Source organism: Physeter macrocephalus, chromosome 14, assembly GCF_002837175.3.
Source record: "Physeter macrocephalus isolate SW-GA chromosome 14, ASM283717v5, whole genome shotgun sequence".
Taxonomy (NCBI): domain Eukaryota; kingdom Metazoa; phylum Chordata; class Mammalia; order Artiodactyla; family Physeteridae; genus Physeter; species Physeter macrocephalus.
Window position 1 is genome coordinate 101,334,470 of NC_041227.1, and position 16,283 is coordinate 101,350,752.

At 35.6% G+C, this 16,283-nt stretch overlaps 1 protein-coding gene across 15 annotated transcripts in view; it reads left to right on the plus strand.

The window, feature by feature from the left end:
* Positions 1–16,283, plus strand: part of BCAS3 (BCAS3 microtubule associated cell migration factor) — a 576,467-nt gene that overhangs the window by 253,132 nt on the left and 307,052 nt on the right. For all 15 annotated transcript variants that reach the window (XM_055090058.1, XM_055090057.1, XM_028498857.2 and 12 more), the window contains 3 exons: positions 4,375–4,499; positions 6,821–6,986; positions 8,954–9,054. In XM_055090058.1, the coding sequence (XP_054946033.1) occupies positions 4,375–4,499; positions 6,821–6,986; positions 8,954–9,054 (392 nt within the window). The remainder of the gene's footprint in view (positions 1–4,374; positions 4,500–6,820; positions 6,987–8,953; positions 9,055–16,283) is intronic.

Genomic DNA, 16,283 nt, shown 5'->3' on the forward strand with positions numbered 1-16,283 from the left:
GCCCAGTCACAGTGAGGAGCATAAAGAAAAGTTTTTCTTCCTTAACACAAAGACGTAATACCACTTGTGATTCTTACATCAATATTGTGCCTAAGATTTAAACTGAAATATTGACTGTACCCTTATGTTTTAGAGAAGGAAAGAAAACGGTGCTTCTATCTCAGTTTAGCTCCTTTCCATGCTTGTGTCCTAAACAAGGCACTGGACCTCATTGTTGCTTTTCATGCCATCCACAGATTCACCACTTGTATCCTATTTTATAGAACATAGTAAAATTATCCAGATAGACATAATTTTTCTATAATTTTAAAGCCGGTATCATTAGAGTTTTTGCTTTTTTTTTTTTTTCTGTTTGCAGTAGAGTGTGGAGGAAAAAAAAAAAAAACAGGCAAGAGAAATTCAATATGTTTCTCTGACTGAATTATATAATACAGAAAAAGCCAATGGGTAACTTCAGTAGTCTTTGTAAATATTTTTAAAGATGTCATCATGTTAATGTCCGTAGAACATCTGATGGCATTAAAAATGATTCTCATCCTATGGTTAGATGGTTAGGTCTCCCAGAAGAAATGACAAAATGTTAAACTCCTGAGTTTTAATTCAGCACCTTATTTGTTGTTGTTTTTTTCATCGTACATTAATTTTACTTTTGATTTTGTTGTCTCTTGTATCAAGTTTAGTAAATGTGATGTTTTCTGATGTGGTGAAGGTTGAATTCATTCCATAGTTCTTTATGTTTTGCTCACAAGTTAAGGCAAATTTTTCTTTTAATTTTTGAACACGGGGTTATTTATGGCTCAGGAGGGTAAAGAGCAGGAGTTCTCAGTGGAAAGGAGTCCACCAGCACCATCAGTATGTTTTGTACTCATTTATAACCACAACACAATTGAATTTCTGGACCTGCATATACATTGAAAATTTTTATTTTTTATATCAATTATTAATTTAATAAATTAATAAACACCCAGAGGTATTCGTTTATACTTGCAAATGTCTTGTAATAGGATTTATTGTCTCTTTCAGAGGATAAAGGGAGATATTGAGAGGAAGAAAGAAAAAAAGGCTAGTACTGGAATGCTTTCCTAAAATGGTTGGGTCACCAGTCTATAAGTGAGCATGATTTGCAAGGCTAGCACTTTTCTCTTTTATTCCTTTCACGTATGTATCATTTTTCAATGTTTTATCTTTCTGCCAACAAAAGGTGATTTTGCAATAGAAATATTCTGGGTCATTGTGGAAAAGTTCAATTCTGCTTCCACCCAACATTCCTGGTCTTGGTCTTTTAAAATTTTAGGATAAAGGGCAAATTGAATCAATGTTAAATTTTCTCCCTTTGGGAATTTTGTATAGAAAATACTTTATTAATAATAATCTTTTCTTTAGATTATTTCTCCTTTTTATTTTTCTGAAAATCTTGTACACATATGCACATATTTTAAATTTCTATTTTGCTTAAATACAACAGTCATTCCACAGGTAGGTTGATGATAGAAATAACTTGTTATGAATATGTTCACCAAATATGCTAAATACCCAATACACAGCACTGTGTCATGCAGGAGGTAGCAAGTTATTTTCAGGGATAAAAACCCTTTTAATTACTTATTAAACACAAACTTTTACTAATGTGATTTATGAAGGCCCTATCAGGAGAACAAGAAGAAATAATGAAGTATAAGTATAAAAATGAACATTTTTTCATAATTTTAAGAATACTTTTAACCTAAGATACTTATTCTCTGCAGGAGATAATGAGTTTATGTAAATTGATACTGTGTTGGTGCTTTTTAGTTGTGTGTTCAGAAGCTGAGCTGTGTATAACATTAAAGAAGTCTAAAAGACTTTAGCTTTTGACATTAACTGATTAGACTGTAAGCTAATAAACATACAAAATATATATATTTGCTTGGCTAAAGACTAAATTGATTATTATTTTACAAAGGTAGCTAAGTGGCCCAGTAGCAACTTTTAAAATCTATTTAGGATGCATACCTTAGATGCACCATAGACTCTCTTAAGAAGTGGCATGCGACTTGTTTTCTATCTTGTTGCTTACCACATGATTTAAAAACAAAAACAAAAATAGCATTCATTAATTTGCAAAGAACTTTGAACTTGTACATTTTGTAGGATCATTGTTCCTTGATGGTGATTCTAGTAAAAACATAGTCACGCAGTTGAAACACCTTTCAAAAAATTCTGGAATGTTTTTTTCCTCTCTCCTCTGCCTTCCAGCCTCCAAAAACTGACCAATGGAAGTTAAAAGATGCTAGTTACAGGAACTTACAGCATTTCAGTGATGGAAATACAGGCTTTGAAGGAAAATTTACATTCTAAGGTAGTACAACAGAGAGCATCATGACCAGAAAGAACAATTCTGGTGCCGGTTACCCAGAAACCAAGCGAAGGTGCTTGTTTGTTCAGGTGTAGGTGGAGGGGAGTCTTCTCTTCTGTTGGTTTTGCAAAGGTTATTGCAGCTGTGGCAAATGCAGCAAGGAAGACGTGAAATTGTTGGTAGAAACAGATGGATTTTCTTACAGAAACTTAAAAATAAAAAAACCGTCATTTTATTCCCTATCAGTGGAAGTCTGGCTGTGACTAGTGTTGGTGATTTAGGCAAGGATGTGATTTTTATGGGTAGTAACTTGTTGTGTTTAAGAAATGTTAATGATGGAAAGAAGAGGCCTTTGCATATATGGCAATGTGCATTACATGAATTTGGTCAAAGGCAGAGACCAGGCAGAGTGGCTTCTGATGCAGACTTTTTGCTTTCCCTACGAGGAAGACATCAAAACAAAAGGCTCAGGAAATAAAATATGTGAGAGACTATTTCAGGTGTCCTAACACCTGGAAAATGAGATTACCAAAGTGAAGTCTGATTTTTTGATAATTAGTTGAAGGCTGTGTGCTATACAGGAGATAGCGTTGAGTTCTGTGATATGGGAATTCACAGCGCTTTCTACATGTAACCTAATACAGTGGTTCTTAAACCTGAATGTGTGCCAGAATCTCCTGGAGGGCTATTAAAAACACAGATTGTCATGCCCCACCTCCAGAGCGGGGTGTGGCCTGATGAATATTTGCATGTCTAAGAGGCTCTCAGTGCTCCCGGCCAGGGACCACACTTTGAGAACAAATAAAACGCTATAAACCTGAAAATAACCCTAAGAGGTAGGCATTGCTGTCTTTCTGTTTTATATATATTATATATTAGTTGTCTGAGCACTGAGAGGTTAAATAACCTAATCAATTCACACAGGTAGAAAAGTGGCAGCACTGGGATTCAGATTTGTGTTTCCACCTGACTCCAAAACCCAGTCTTTCTCTGTCTAACCGTACTTCATTAAAAGATAAAGAGATAAAGGGTAGTGAGCAAACGAAGGTAGAAATAATGTTATTTGACATTGGAGACTGACTAGCAGTGGCGGAACATTATTCTTGTGCCCCGACTGGGCTGTGATCTTGACCAGTGTACAGTGGGGCTATTGCCTGGTCTACGAGTCAGAGACAATGATACACCATTTCTCTAAGGTGCCTGACAAAATTGCTAAGGAACTTTGGGGCAGTCTTTGACAAATTGGGAGAGAAGAGAAATATAGGATTTGCAAGAAGATGAAAGGTTGATATCAGAAGTCAGTGGTATTAGAAGCTGAAAGCTGATTTGGGGAAAACAAAGAGGACAGCAAATCCTTTTTTATGGTAGTTATGTGAAGTAGCAGAAGTTACTTAATGTGTCCTCAAACACAGGAGAAGCAGAACAAAAATAGACCTATCATCTTCACAAATCCCCTATCATCTTCACAAATCCACAAAGAAAAAATAAGCAAGAAATAGGAAGATCAGTGACTGTAATCGCATTAGATCTTTAGGTCTACTCACCAGACATTGTCTAACCATACATACATGTCTGAGAGCACTGTCAGGATTCCATTGTGTATCATCTCATGTTTTCATACATGCTGTCTCCATTCAACTGTATTGTCAGTCCCACATTTTACATATTGAAGTGAACTGATAAACTATTCTATTATTATGAGATGTTTTTGCTGGTTCTACTGTTCCACTTTGAAATATCCAGGGAAATGTTATCTATCTCAAATGGGTTGACTTGGATTTTGCCAGCACATTCTTCAAAAAGAAGCTAATTTTTATTGGTGTAAGTTGCTATTCCGATAATACTCTGGAGCTTTGAACTAGTTTTACTGCAGATCACAGTCTCACAATCACCAGTTATACTTAGGGCAAAATGCATGTCCACATGGGAACATTTGAATACTTAGGGGCAAATTTTAAGGGAAATATGTCATTTTCTCAAGGACCATGATTTTATCATGGTAATTTTTCTTTTTTTTTACTATCATTTTATTTTTTAAGCAAAGTTAAACCACCTCCACAAATTTCACCCAGCAAATCAATGGGCGGAGAATTTTTCGTGGCTGCGACGTTTGGGACATCCCGATCGTGGTTTGCAAATAATGCAGGTCTGAAAAGAGAAAAAGGTACGTATTTTTACTGAAGTTAAACTTGCCATTTGTAATTTTTGTTTCTTGAGGAAAATTCAGAGCAGTTCTCTTTGAATAATCTTGAGCTCAACAATAGAAAAAAATTTTCCCGCTCAGTTAGCATGTCTCTCCTCAACTACTCAAGTCTCAAGAAGACAGGCTATCCTCTCGCTATAAATGTGGAATAAATTGCCCACTGAGTGTTTTTTATTTTGTTTTGCTGGTGACAATATACAGGTGTTCTCAGTGCTGTCAATTCCATGCCATTATATGTAGCTTTTACATTTTTCTCTAATTTCATGCCATTGTCTATAAAGTGTGGAGAGGAAAAACGTTGTTATCCCTATTTTAGAGATGAAGAATTTGAGATCAGTAAGTTTAAATAATTTAGCTAAAATCACTAGTTAGTAGGTTATGGTATCAGAGTTTGAACCCAGGTTTTCTAATGCTAAATCTGTCCTTAAAAAATAATCTACAACAACTCTGCCATGTTATAAATTAAAAGATAAAAACAGGCTCCCACTCAGAAATAAGAATCATCTTTTATGGTAACCATTGTCCCTTTGAACTTATATAGTGTTGTTGTTGTTGTTGTTTTTAAAAATCCCTCCTTTGTCCACCAGAGTCAACTTCTATAATTACTCTTTTAGTATGTGATTCCTCATTGTTTCTGTTTAGAAAAGAGTGCCTGCATTCGTGGACCAAGTGTTTAATTTTGAGTGTTAAAAATTTCCTCTTGGGCTTCCCTGGTGGTGCAGTGGTTGAGAATCTGCCTGCTAATGCAGGGGACACGGGTTTGAGCCCTGGTCTGGGAGGATCCCATATGCCGCGGAGCAACTAGGCCCGTGAGCCACAACTACTGAGCCTGCGCGTCTGGAGCCTGTGCTCCGCAACAAGAGAGGCCGCGATAGTGAGAGGCCCGTGCACCACGGTGAAGAGTGGCCCCTGCTTGCCACAACTAGAGAAAGCCCTCGCACAGAAACGAAGACCCAACACAACAAAAATAAATAAATTAATTAATAAACTCCTACCCCCAACATCTTCTTTAAAAAAAAAAAAATTTCCTCTTATTATTGTGATACTATTAAAGTAGGTCAGAAACCGAGTTGTTAGCGGGGCACTTTTCTGACAGGTTCCACAGGCTGTATTGTTCTTGGCAAAATGGCTCTCCCTTACGCTTAATACTGGCAGTCAGACATCAGCCCTTTCCCTTGTTATCGCCTTTCAGTGGCCCTTTCCTTGGAAACAGGATCCCAGGCACAGCAGGCTCTTTACCTAAGTGGGAGAGGATACAGTAAAGTATGCAAGCCTTCCATTTTCTTATCCCATCTTTATTTTTTTGTTACCTCCTCAGCTTTAATGATGCTATCGAAATGACTTTTTGTTACTAGTTAAAACCCTCTGTGAAGCTCGATTTCAAATGCTTCTCGCTTCTGTTCTAATTACCCTTTTAACTTGCTACTCCTTTATGTCCCACTACTGGTCATTAGCCATTTTCTCAAAGCAGCTGTAATTGAGTCCTCTGGCATAGAGATAAGGTAACCCACCCAGCATTCATGAGGGATTTTATATGCTCCTAGGTTTACTGTAAAACCCAAGATAGAGGACTAAACCTGGTTTGGTAGTGAGGACATGTGTACTCCTTATAAAGTCATTTGATTAGATCCATATTCAGCACCTGACCTCAAAGTATGACTGGTCTTCATTTGCCAAGGGAGGAAAGAAGGAAGAGGATTGAGAGGAAAGAAGGACGAGGATTTGGGGGAGGAGGACGTGTGTGTGTTTTTCATTTGTCTGTCTGTTTTAATCCAGAAATTTAAAGGAGGAAGTTTTCTGAGAGAGAGTAGATGAGAAGTTAGGCTGATTCAGGCAAAGGGTCTCTCCTGCAGTTGAGTTGGTGCATCCAGTGTAACTAAATCTTGGTCCATACAGGGTTCCTTTTCTTTCAGTCCTTCCCTGTCCCACCTGATACCATTCATTTTTCGTAATGTGGGACAAATTACTACACTGCAGGCAAGTACAAAAGACTGTATGATATTGTTTGAGCATACTAGAATTTTGAGTATATGTCATTCTTGAAATACATTGCTTAAATTTAAAAATATTTTGATAGCATAGAACTTTTCATATTCGTTAGCATCTACTTATAAGAGACAATTTTTAGGCAAGAAGCAGGCACCATGTGAAAAAGTTCCTGCCTTCTTATTTTCTCTCAGCAACCTCAGGAACGGACTGAAGGGTCAATAACTTGTAAAAATGTTGCTGTGCTCCTTTTATGCCAATATCACATATCCAGGATCTGTTTTCCTGTTTTGTAGATCAGTCCAAACAAGTTGTAGTTGAATCCCTCTACATTATTAGCTGCTACGGGACCTTAGTGGAGCACATGATGGAGCCAAGACCGCTTAGCACTGCACCCAAGATCAGCGATGACACCCCACTGGAAATGATGACATCTCCCCGAGCCAGCTGGACTCTAGTTAGGTAGTATCTCTTTTTGTTTTTTTTGTTTTTTTGGGGTTTTTTAAAACAGCTTTATTGAGATATAAAATATTAAAAGTGTACAATTTGGTAAGGTTTGATGTATGTATACAGCTGTGAAATCATCCCCATAATTAACATTATAAATATATCCATCACCTCAAATGTTTTCTTATGCCTCTTTCTAATCTCTCACCTGCCCTCCTTTATCCCTACTTCACCCACTGAGCCCCAGGCAACCACTGGTCTGTTCTCTGTCACTATAGATCAGTTTTATAATTTCTAGAATTTTATATAAATGGAATCAGAGTGCATAGTCTTTTTGTCTTCTTTCTCCCAGCAAAATTATTTTGATTTATCCCTGTTGTGTTTTTTGACAATTCATTCCTTTTTTAATTGAGATACAATTTACATGTAATACATATAATACAATTCACCCACTTAAAGTGAATTTTCACTAGGGCGTGCATCCATTACCACTATCAATTTCCATCACCCCCCCAAAGAAATCCTGCACCCGTTAGCAGTCATCCCGTCCCCACCCCCCCATTTTCCTTCAACCCTTCGGCCCTAGGCAACCACCAGTTTATCTCCTGTCTCTGGATTTGCCTACTCTGGACATCTCATGTAAACGGAATCATGCAAAATGTGACCTGTTGCATCTGATTTCCTTTACTTAGTATAATGTTTTTAAGGTCGATCCATGTTGCAGCATGTAGCAGAACTTCATTCCTTTTTTATGGCCAAATAATATTCCATTGCATGGATATACTACATCTTGTTTATCCATTCATCAGTTGATGGGCATTTCCACAGTTTAGTTGTCATGAATTATGCTCCTGAGAATATTCATGTACAAATTTTTGTGTGGTCCTATGTATTCAGTTGTCTTTGGTGTATGCCTTGGAGAATACCTCCCTTTGAACTTCTTTCTCCTCGCATCTGTGAGTTACCTTTTCTAGGACTTGTTTTTTTTTCCTATCCCACATAAAGAGCTTTAGTGCTTCCCCTATTTCCAGTCTCATGCTCACTGCAAATAGAAAGTACATTGAGATAACCATTATGGGGAATGGAAACTAATATAAATAGATTGGAAGGTTTCCTTTAAAGTGATTCCCCAAGATATAATGGTTTATCACTGTAAAAATGTTTATTCGCAATCAGAGTCCTTCTCAAAAGTACATAATCATTAGAACCTTTATAATCTAGTATAAAGATGGAGAAATAAGATCTAGGATAAAATCCGTTCACTATAGTGTACAATAGTATAGGAGAGACAGAAAAAATTGGTCCTGACATGTATGGAAGGAAACAGACAAAAATGGATATGAAAATGATCTCTCTCCTTATGACATTTTAAAATATTCTTATATTGATTTTTGGAGGCTCAACCTTTCTTTACTAGTACTTTACTGCACTGGATTGATCTGATCAATATCTTATTTATCAAGCTATTTAGGAATGGGCAGATCTAATTAAAATTACTGCACCATCATTGAAATAAGTGGCTTATTTTGGCATTCAGATGCTAATTAGGTCTTTAATAAGCCAACCATTAACTGTGTTTTTTTAAGCCATTTTTATCTGCTTTTATTTTATTTTAAAATGTATACATATTCTAAGAATAGAGAGCTCTAACAAGTGTCAGAAATTAGGTAAAAATTAGTTGTGACATTTGAATTCCACACTTCCTCTCTGTTCAATGTTTTGAATGTCTTGTCTATCGTATTGAAGGGTCGTCTACGTTAAACTAATATTGGCTCTATGTAATTAGTATGACTCACTGCCACCTTTTTATTCTTTCTAAGCAGATGGCCTTGTGTTTCAGGTTTCAGCACTCCAACAAGTTCATTTTAATGATTACAAAGATAGTGTGAGTTTATATCAATGTCTGTAAGTGGTGACAGTGATGGTGATTTACATCCCATCTATTAAGCCTGAATATTAATATTCTTCTGCTGTTTCCTTAGAACTCCTCAATGGAATGAATTGCAACCACCATTTAACGCAAACCACCCTCTGCTCCTCGCCGCAGATGCAGTACAGTATTATCAGTTCCTGCTTGCTGGCCGTGAGTAGTTCTCATTTTTTCCCTTCCATAGAGTATTTTGAGCTTTCATTTTAAAATGCTGACTTTTAATGCAACCATGCCTATTACCACTGGTCCGTAGGCCAGAGGCCATAAGTAATCAGACTGAGGCAAGTAAGATATTTAATACAAATGTATACTATAAGCTTTAGCACACATTAAGTGTGCCTCTAGCTGTTCACATTCCCTGGCCATGAGATATCTGGTGGGCTCAAAATTTTTTTTAAAAAAATGAGGATACTAGGATATAATAAAGTTTCATGATATTGGAATTTATTTCTGACATGAAAAAAGTTAAGCACTTTTCACTGTGAAAATTGTATCAGCAGGCTTTTTGCTTTGTAGAATTTTACTTGCAATGATGAAGTAGTGATTCCGGCTCCATCAGGACTTTGTTTGTTTATTTTTATACCTAAGCTCTAACATTTGTAGAGATTGATCTGGATTCTTTTTTTACTTAAGGAGAAAAAATGTAGATTGAACTAGAAACAGCCTTCTTTGTAGGTGAGGCCTGAAAAGATAATTTAATATTTATTATCCAGTTTATGGTCATAGAATTAAAAATTCTTTACAATTATAATTCAGTTTTGTAGAATTCACTGGATCCTTAATTTTACTTGATGGCTCTGAGTACTGCATGTTTTTAAGAAACTTTCTAAAAATCAACACTGACATGTTTTTAATGGAGTTTTGTTGAATCAGACATAATTTCTTGCCTAGCTGTATTATGCAGCATGAAGTAAAATATTTGTAAAACAATTTTATTTTATGTTTATAATGTGTTATATGTTATACTGGAAACAGAGAAAGTGTATTGACTTTGCTCTAAAGTTACGAAACTCTGTAATTGTAACAAATAGTTGGCAGTCTCACTCTCTTGCATAATAGAACTCGCTGATTCTTCTTCTTCATGTATTTATTGAGTGACTTCTATGTGTCAGGAACTTGTGGTTTAAATGAGAATAGTATGTTGCTTCTGTCCTCAATGAATTCAGTATCTAATTCGGGAGACAGGTGTAAAAAGATAAAAGGAAATGAGGCAGGTGCATCAGTGAAGGGTTATACATTGAATTATGAGGGCAGTGACTTAAGTTGCCAAAGCTTTCACAGAGGGATAATAGGTAAGTGGTTTTCTGGTTCCAAGAAGCAGAGTACATAAAAGTTGTTAGGGTCTAGGTTATCTAAGCATATATTTAACTCTATCATATGACTTGGAAAATACATGACATTTATGTAATATCAGTGTTCACGAGAACATTTCCTCCTACTTCTCAATAGGGGTGAAAATAACTAATTGTTGGATTAAGTGTAGGTAACTTTTTCAGAATTAATATTGGTTTTCTTTGTTTAGTTATTTTGATAGGTCTGCTCAGTAGACAAACAGTAGCAAGTCCCAAATATGTGAGAAAAAGATATGGGCAAAAAAAAAAAAGCAACGGTCTCTATTCCTTAATTTTTTTGTTCCAGTTAATTAAACTGATGGATATGACTTTATTTTAGCAGCTCTACTTGCACGGTTGAAGAACCGCCACTGTAGGCAGTAGCAAGCCATCAGTTGTTTTCAAGCATTGGAACGACACCATCAGAACTGCATCTTAGAAGGATCACCCTGGCAGTGTTGTAATAAGAGGTTCGGGGCGGGGGTGGGGGTGGAGTGGAGGCACAGTGATCCTGGAGCAAGATGAGAGGGCTTTAGTTAAGGCTGTTTACAGAGGAGACAGGACAAACCCGTGAGATGTTGTACAGTTGGACTAGAACAGAATTAGACAATTTGAAAGAAAGTAGTCACTGATGATTCTATGGTTTCTAAATAAAATACATAATATAATGCATTTTACGTGAGACCTTTTGAATTCCAGATGGACTAGCATTGGGATAAGGATGAAAAGGCCTAGTTTCCAGTTCTAGACCACCTCTCAATAACATGGAAAATATGAAGTATCAGTAATGATACTTGCTCTTATGAAGGTGTTACTATGGTCAGTGAAGTGATGCTAAAGTCCTTTAAAAACTGTAAAATAATCTATACATTTAAGCATCATTCTGAACCTTTGTTTCTTATCTCAGAAGTGCGTATTTTCAAATATTAGACTTCAGGGACTTAACAATGGAATCCCTATTCTGAATATGTGATTTTGACGATGTTGCCAGATCTGTCATCTAAGTGATAGACTTAATATGTCTGTCATATATCTAAGTGACATAATTATGATGTTTCCTCTTTTCTAGTGAAATGTTACTATAGATATAACTTAATAAGTTTATAACTTAATAAGTTAAAAAATACCTAAGAGTTAGGTAATTCTGTAATAATTATTATATTGCTTCTTTACATTGACAGTAGAGACACAGATTTAGCCTGGATTTTTAAAGTCATGTTTTTGACATAAAGAAAGGCTATTTGATTGAGAGTCCTCGACAAGATAGTATATTTCATGACTGAAGCAATTAAATATGCAAAACATAGACATCTGCATCAGAGGAGTAAGAGCTGAAATATAATTGGTAAAAGCAATGCTGGAGCCAGTTTAGAGAGAATGCCTTTGCCTACCCATCTGTTGAGCCCTCTCTGTATGTTAGAGCCTCATTAAGAAGACTTTCTTATTACCTTCTTGCTTTCTCTCCAGTTTCCCTTACTGAAGCCATTTGAAAAGATGATGTGTATACTGTACCTGGTGACAGGAAGTTTTTTGTTTTATTTAACCATATTGAAAATCACTCCTTACTTCCCAACCTGCGAACTGTTGATAAATATATTACTGAAGGTATTTTCAGATACAACCATTTGGAGTAAAACTGTAATGCAGACTTCACAAATGTTGTCAGTATTTTCTTTGGTTGTATCTGGATCTGTGGATCAAGTGAAGCAGACTTGTACAAACTCCGGAAATTATAATAATAGTGGACAAAGAATGATGTAAATGGAAATGCGAAAGAGACTTTGTCTCAGGGAGAGGAGAGTAGGAGAGCAGGATGTTTAGCAAGGAATCCCCACTCCCCTTTCAGCCCTGTAATCATAATAAATACACCACTAGTTGTAAACAAAGTTCTGCATATGTGGCAAAAGGGTGACTGGTGGTAAGGGAAAGGGAAACCTGCCTGAACATTAAAGACTTCTTACCTAAATTTAGTGAAGTAAGTTAAAACTCCAAATTTTGTATTAACTGTAGTCACACTTCCTACCCATATTAATTGAATGGAATGATACAAAATTGAGCAATTTGGGTGTATCATAAATTGACTCATAGTAGCCTGCTACTTACAAGAGCTCCTTCCTATGGAGGTAGAAATCACTCCTTTGTCATTAGGAGGATAAGCCATAAGAAATTGCTGTTTAGAATAAGCAAAAAAAGTCATATGGTTTGAGTAGATTGACTAGTTTATGTGTGCAAAGTGGATATGCAGATGGTAATCTAATCTTGCTCTATAGCTCAGTAAAGGTAAAAGTCAAGAATCTAATATAAAAAAAAAAGTTTTGCCTGGGTCATAAGAAATCTTGGGAATCATTTATAAAAAGATTATAGTAGTGGTGATTAGTGATTTTTGTGCTAACGGTATATTTTCTTCCTTCCAAAAAAAAAAAAAAAAAACAAAACACACATGCTATAGTTACCTTTTCTAAAATAGGCTTTTTATTTCAGTGTATTTCTTTGCCAAAAACAAAGATAAACATTAGACGAGACTGACAAATATCAACCAGCTTTGAATGGGATCCCAGAGTAGACAATGCTTTTTCTTTAGTCTGCTTCAGAGCTTCCCAAATTGTAAATTAGAAACAGGGTTTACTTGGGAAAGTTTTATTTAGGGCAAAAATAATGTTTCCTCCTTTTCTTTCAGGTAATTTGGCAGCAGCAGTATTTTTTAAGTTGCTGACATTAACTAGCTTTGTTGGGGGTAGGTCAGACTTTGAACTTCCAAGATAATCCATGGGTTTGTGAGAAGTTCCTCCCTAAGCTTACTGAGTTTTCTTTGTTAAATGGTAACAAAGGATCACTCAACAGAAATATAGCTTTGATACACAATAGAAAGGTGACTGGGATCCATAGAACCTCCCCCCCCAATGTTTTATTGGGGATATAATTGTTTTTCTCTACTTATAAAGGCATTATAGGAAAGGTGGGGAGAGCCTTTGACACTAGATGGAAGGGAATGAAGAACACTGAAAATGGTTAAAGCATATATATGGGTTTTTTGTTAATTATTTAACTCTCTTTCAAATATAATTCACTGTTAACACAAAAATAGTATCAATGTATTGTGGTCTTTAAAACACATACGTACGTGTGTACGTGTGTGTGTGTGTGTGTGTGTGTGTGACAACAGTAGCATAAAGGCCAGGAGTGTGGGAAATGGAACTATACTACTGTAAGTTTTTATAGAATATGTGACTTCAACATCATTTGAAGGTTGTTAAAGATGTATATAATGAAATAAAAAAACAACCTAAGTGCTCAAAAAAGAAATAAAATGTTAACAAATAAACAAGTTGATGTAACCCTAAGCATGTTGATGCTCACATTAGTTATAAATGGTCTGAACATCTAAACAAGTCATGGATCAAAAAATAAACCCAAACTATATGCTGCTTAGGAGAAACCCACTTTTTTTTAATCAGCATTTTTTTATTGAAGTATAGTTGACTTAAAATGTGTTAATTTCTGCTGTACAGCAAAGTGATTAAGTTATATATTCTTTTTTTAAATATTCTTTTCCATCATGGTTTATCATAGGATATGGAATATAGTTCTCTGTGCTCTACAGTAGGACCTTGTTGTTTATCCGTTCTATATATAAAAGCTTGTATCTGCTAACCCCAACCTCCTCCCCCTTGGCAACCACCAGTCTGGAGAAACCCACTTTAAATCCTCGCTTGCTACATTAATATAAGACTAAGTAGAACACTCCACCCAACAACAGTAGAACAACGTACATTCTTTTCAAGTGCACAGGGAACACTGACAAATAGAGACCTTCTTCTGGACCATAAAACAAGTCTCAATAAGTTTAAAAGCTTTCAAGTTATACAAAGTATGTATATTCTCTGACCACAATGGAATTAAATAAGAAATGATTAACAGGTCTCTGGGAAATCTACAAATATTTGGAAACTAAACAATACACTTCTACATGATACATGGTTCACAGGAAAAGTCAAAAGGGAAATTAGGATTATTTTTAGCTGAATGAAAATGAAAACAGAACACATCCCTATCTTAGACTACTATTCAGGGAAAAAAATAGTAGTTTGAAGTATAAATACATGCAACAAGTTGGATGATTCTTAAGAACATCATGCGGAGAGACAAGAGTACGAGGGAGGGTGTTGAATATGACCATAAAGGGTTCGGTAGATCTTTATGGTGATGGAACCGTTCTGTATCTTGATTACTATTTTAGCAACTTCTTATGAATCTGTAATTCTTTCAAAATAAAAACTTCAGAGAAAAATGAAATATGTGTGGGATGGCACTAAATCACTACTCAAGGTGAAATTTATAGGACTAAATACCCATGTTATAAAATGAAATCAACGACTCAGCTTTCACATTCAGAAACCAGTAAAGTAGAGCGAATTAAAGCACAAAAAAGGAAATAATAAAGATCAGAGTGAAATCAAGGAAATAGAAAACATAAAAACAATAGAAATAATATAGAAAAATAGGAAAAAGTATTTAAACCATAACGTTGTGGTGTGGTTTTCTTCTGCTTGGTGTCTGTGAGATCCTTCAATCTGTGAATTTTTAGTTTTCATCAGATTTGAAAATTTTAATGCAGTTACATCTTCAAATTTTTTCTGTCACTCTGCTTCTCTCCTTTTGTGATTCCGATTATATGTCTGTTGACAACTTGATATTTTCCCAGCTCACTGATTCTTTGTTCAGTTAAAAAATTCTCTTTCCTTCACTCTGTTTGATTTTATATAGTTTGTATTTCTATGTATTTATATATATTGTCTTCTGCTGTCTAATCTGCTGTTTTATTCAACACATTCTTCATTCCAGATACCATATTTTTCATCTATAAGTTCCATTTGGATGTTCTTTTATATCTTTCATTTCTTTCCTCATCGTGTACCTGTTTGAACGTACGAGACATATATTTTGTAATTGTTGTTTTAGAGTCCTTGTGTGCTAATTCTTTTCACCCCAGTATTGCTTGGGGTTTTTTCTATTGATTGATTTTTCTTCTTGGTGTACTTTCCTACTTCTTTATGTGCCTAATGATTTTTGATGGGATGCTGGGCATTTTTGGTTTCAAGTTGTTGAGTGGTGGATTATTCTGTTTTCCTAAGATGTAATCAAGTTACTTGGAATAAATTTGATTCTTTCTTTGTTTATTTTTAAGCTTTGTTATGGAGGGTTCAAAATAACCTTTTGCTTAGGACTAATTTAATTATTTTAGGAGATAAAGTAAATCTAGTCTCTTTTATGTGGCCAGTAGTAGATATGGGTGACCCTAATTATTTTTTACATTTCTGGCCCTTAAATCCTATGTATTATCTTGATATTACATTATACCAGTTCTGCTGCCTTTACTTTTGACTCATTACCTTCCCTAACATAAATACAAATAAAAAACATGTATATGAGTATCTATAACACATTGTGATAAGTGCTTGTTAATAGCCTGAATTAATTGGTATAGAAAGGATGGTGAAGGATGAAGGAGGTACAGAGAATTCAAGCCATAGCTGCTGGGACAGAAATGACTTAGGAAACTATAATTCGAAAAGATACACGCACCCCAGTGTTCATTGCAGCACTATTTACAATAGCCAAGGCATGGAAGCCACCTAAATGTTCATCGAAAGAGGAATGGATAAAGAAGATGTGGTACATATATACAGTGGAATATTACTCAACCATAAAAAAGAATGAAATAATGCCATTTACAGCAACATGGATGGATCTAGAGATTGTCATACTGAGTGAAGTGAGTCAGACAGAGAAAGAGAAATATCATATATCGCTTATATGTGGAATCTAAAAAGAAGTGATACAAATGAATGTATTTATAAAGCAGAAACGGACTCACAGACTTAGAGAATGTACTTATGGTTACCAGGGGTGGGAGGGTAGAGGGAAGGGATAGTTAGGGAGTTTGGGATTGACATGTACACTCAGTGTTATGTGGCAGCCTGGATGGGAGGGGAGTCTTGGGGAGACTGGATACATGTATATGTATGGCTGAGTCGCTTTGCTATGCACCTG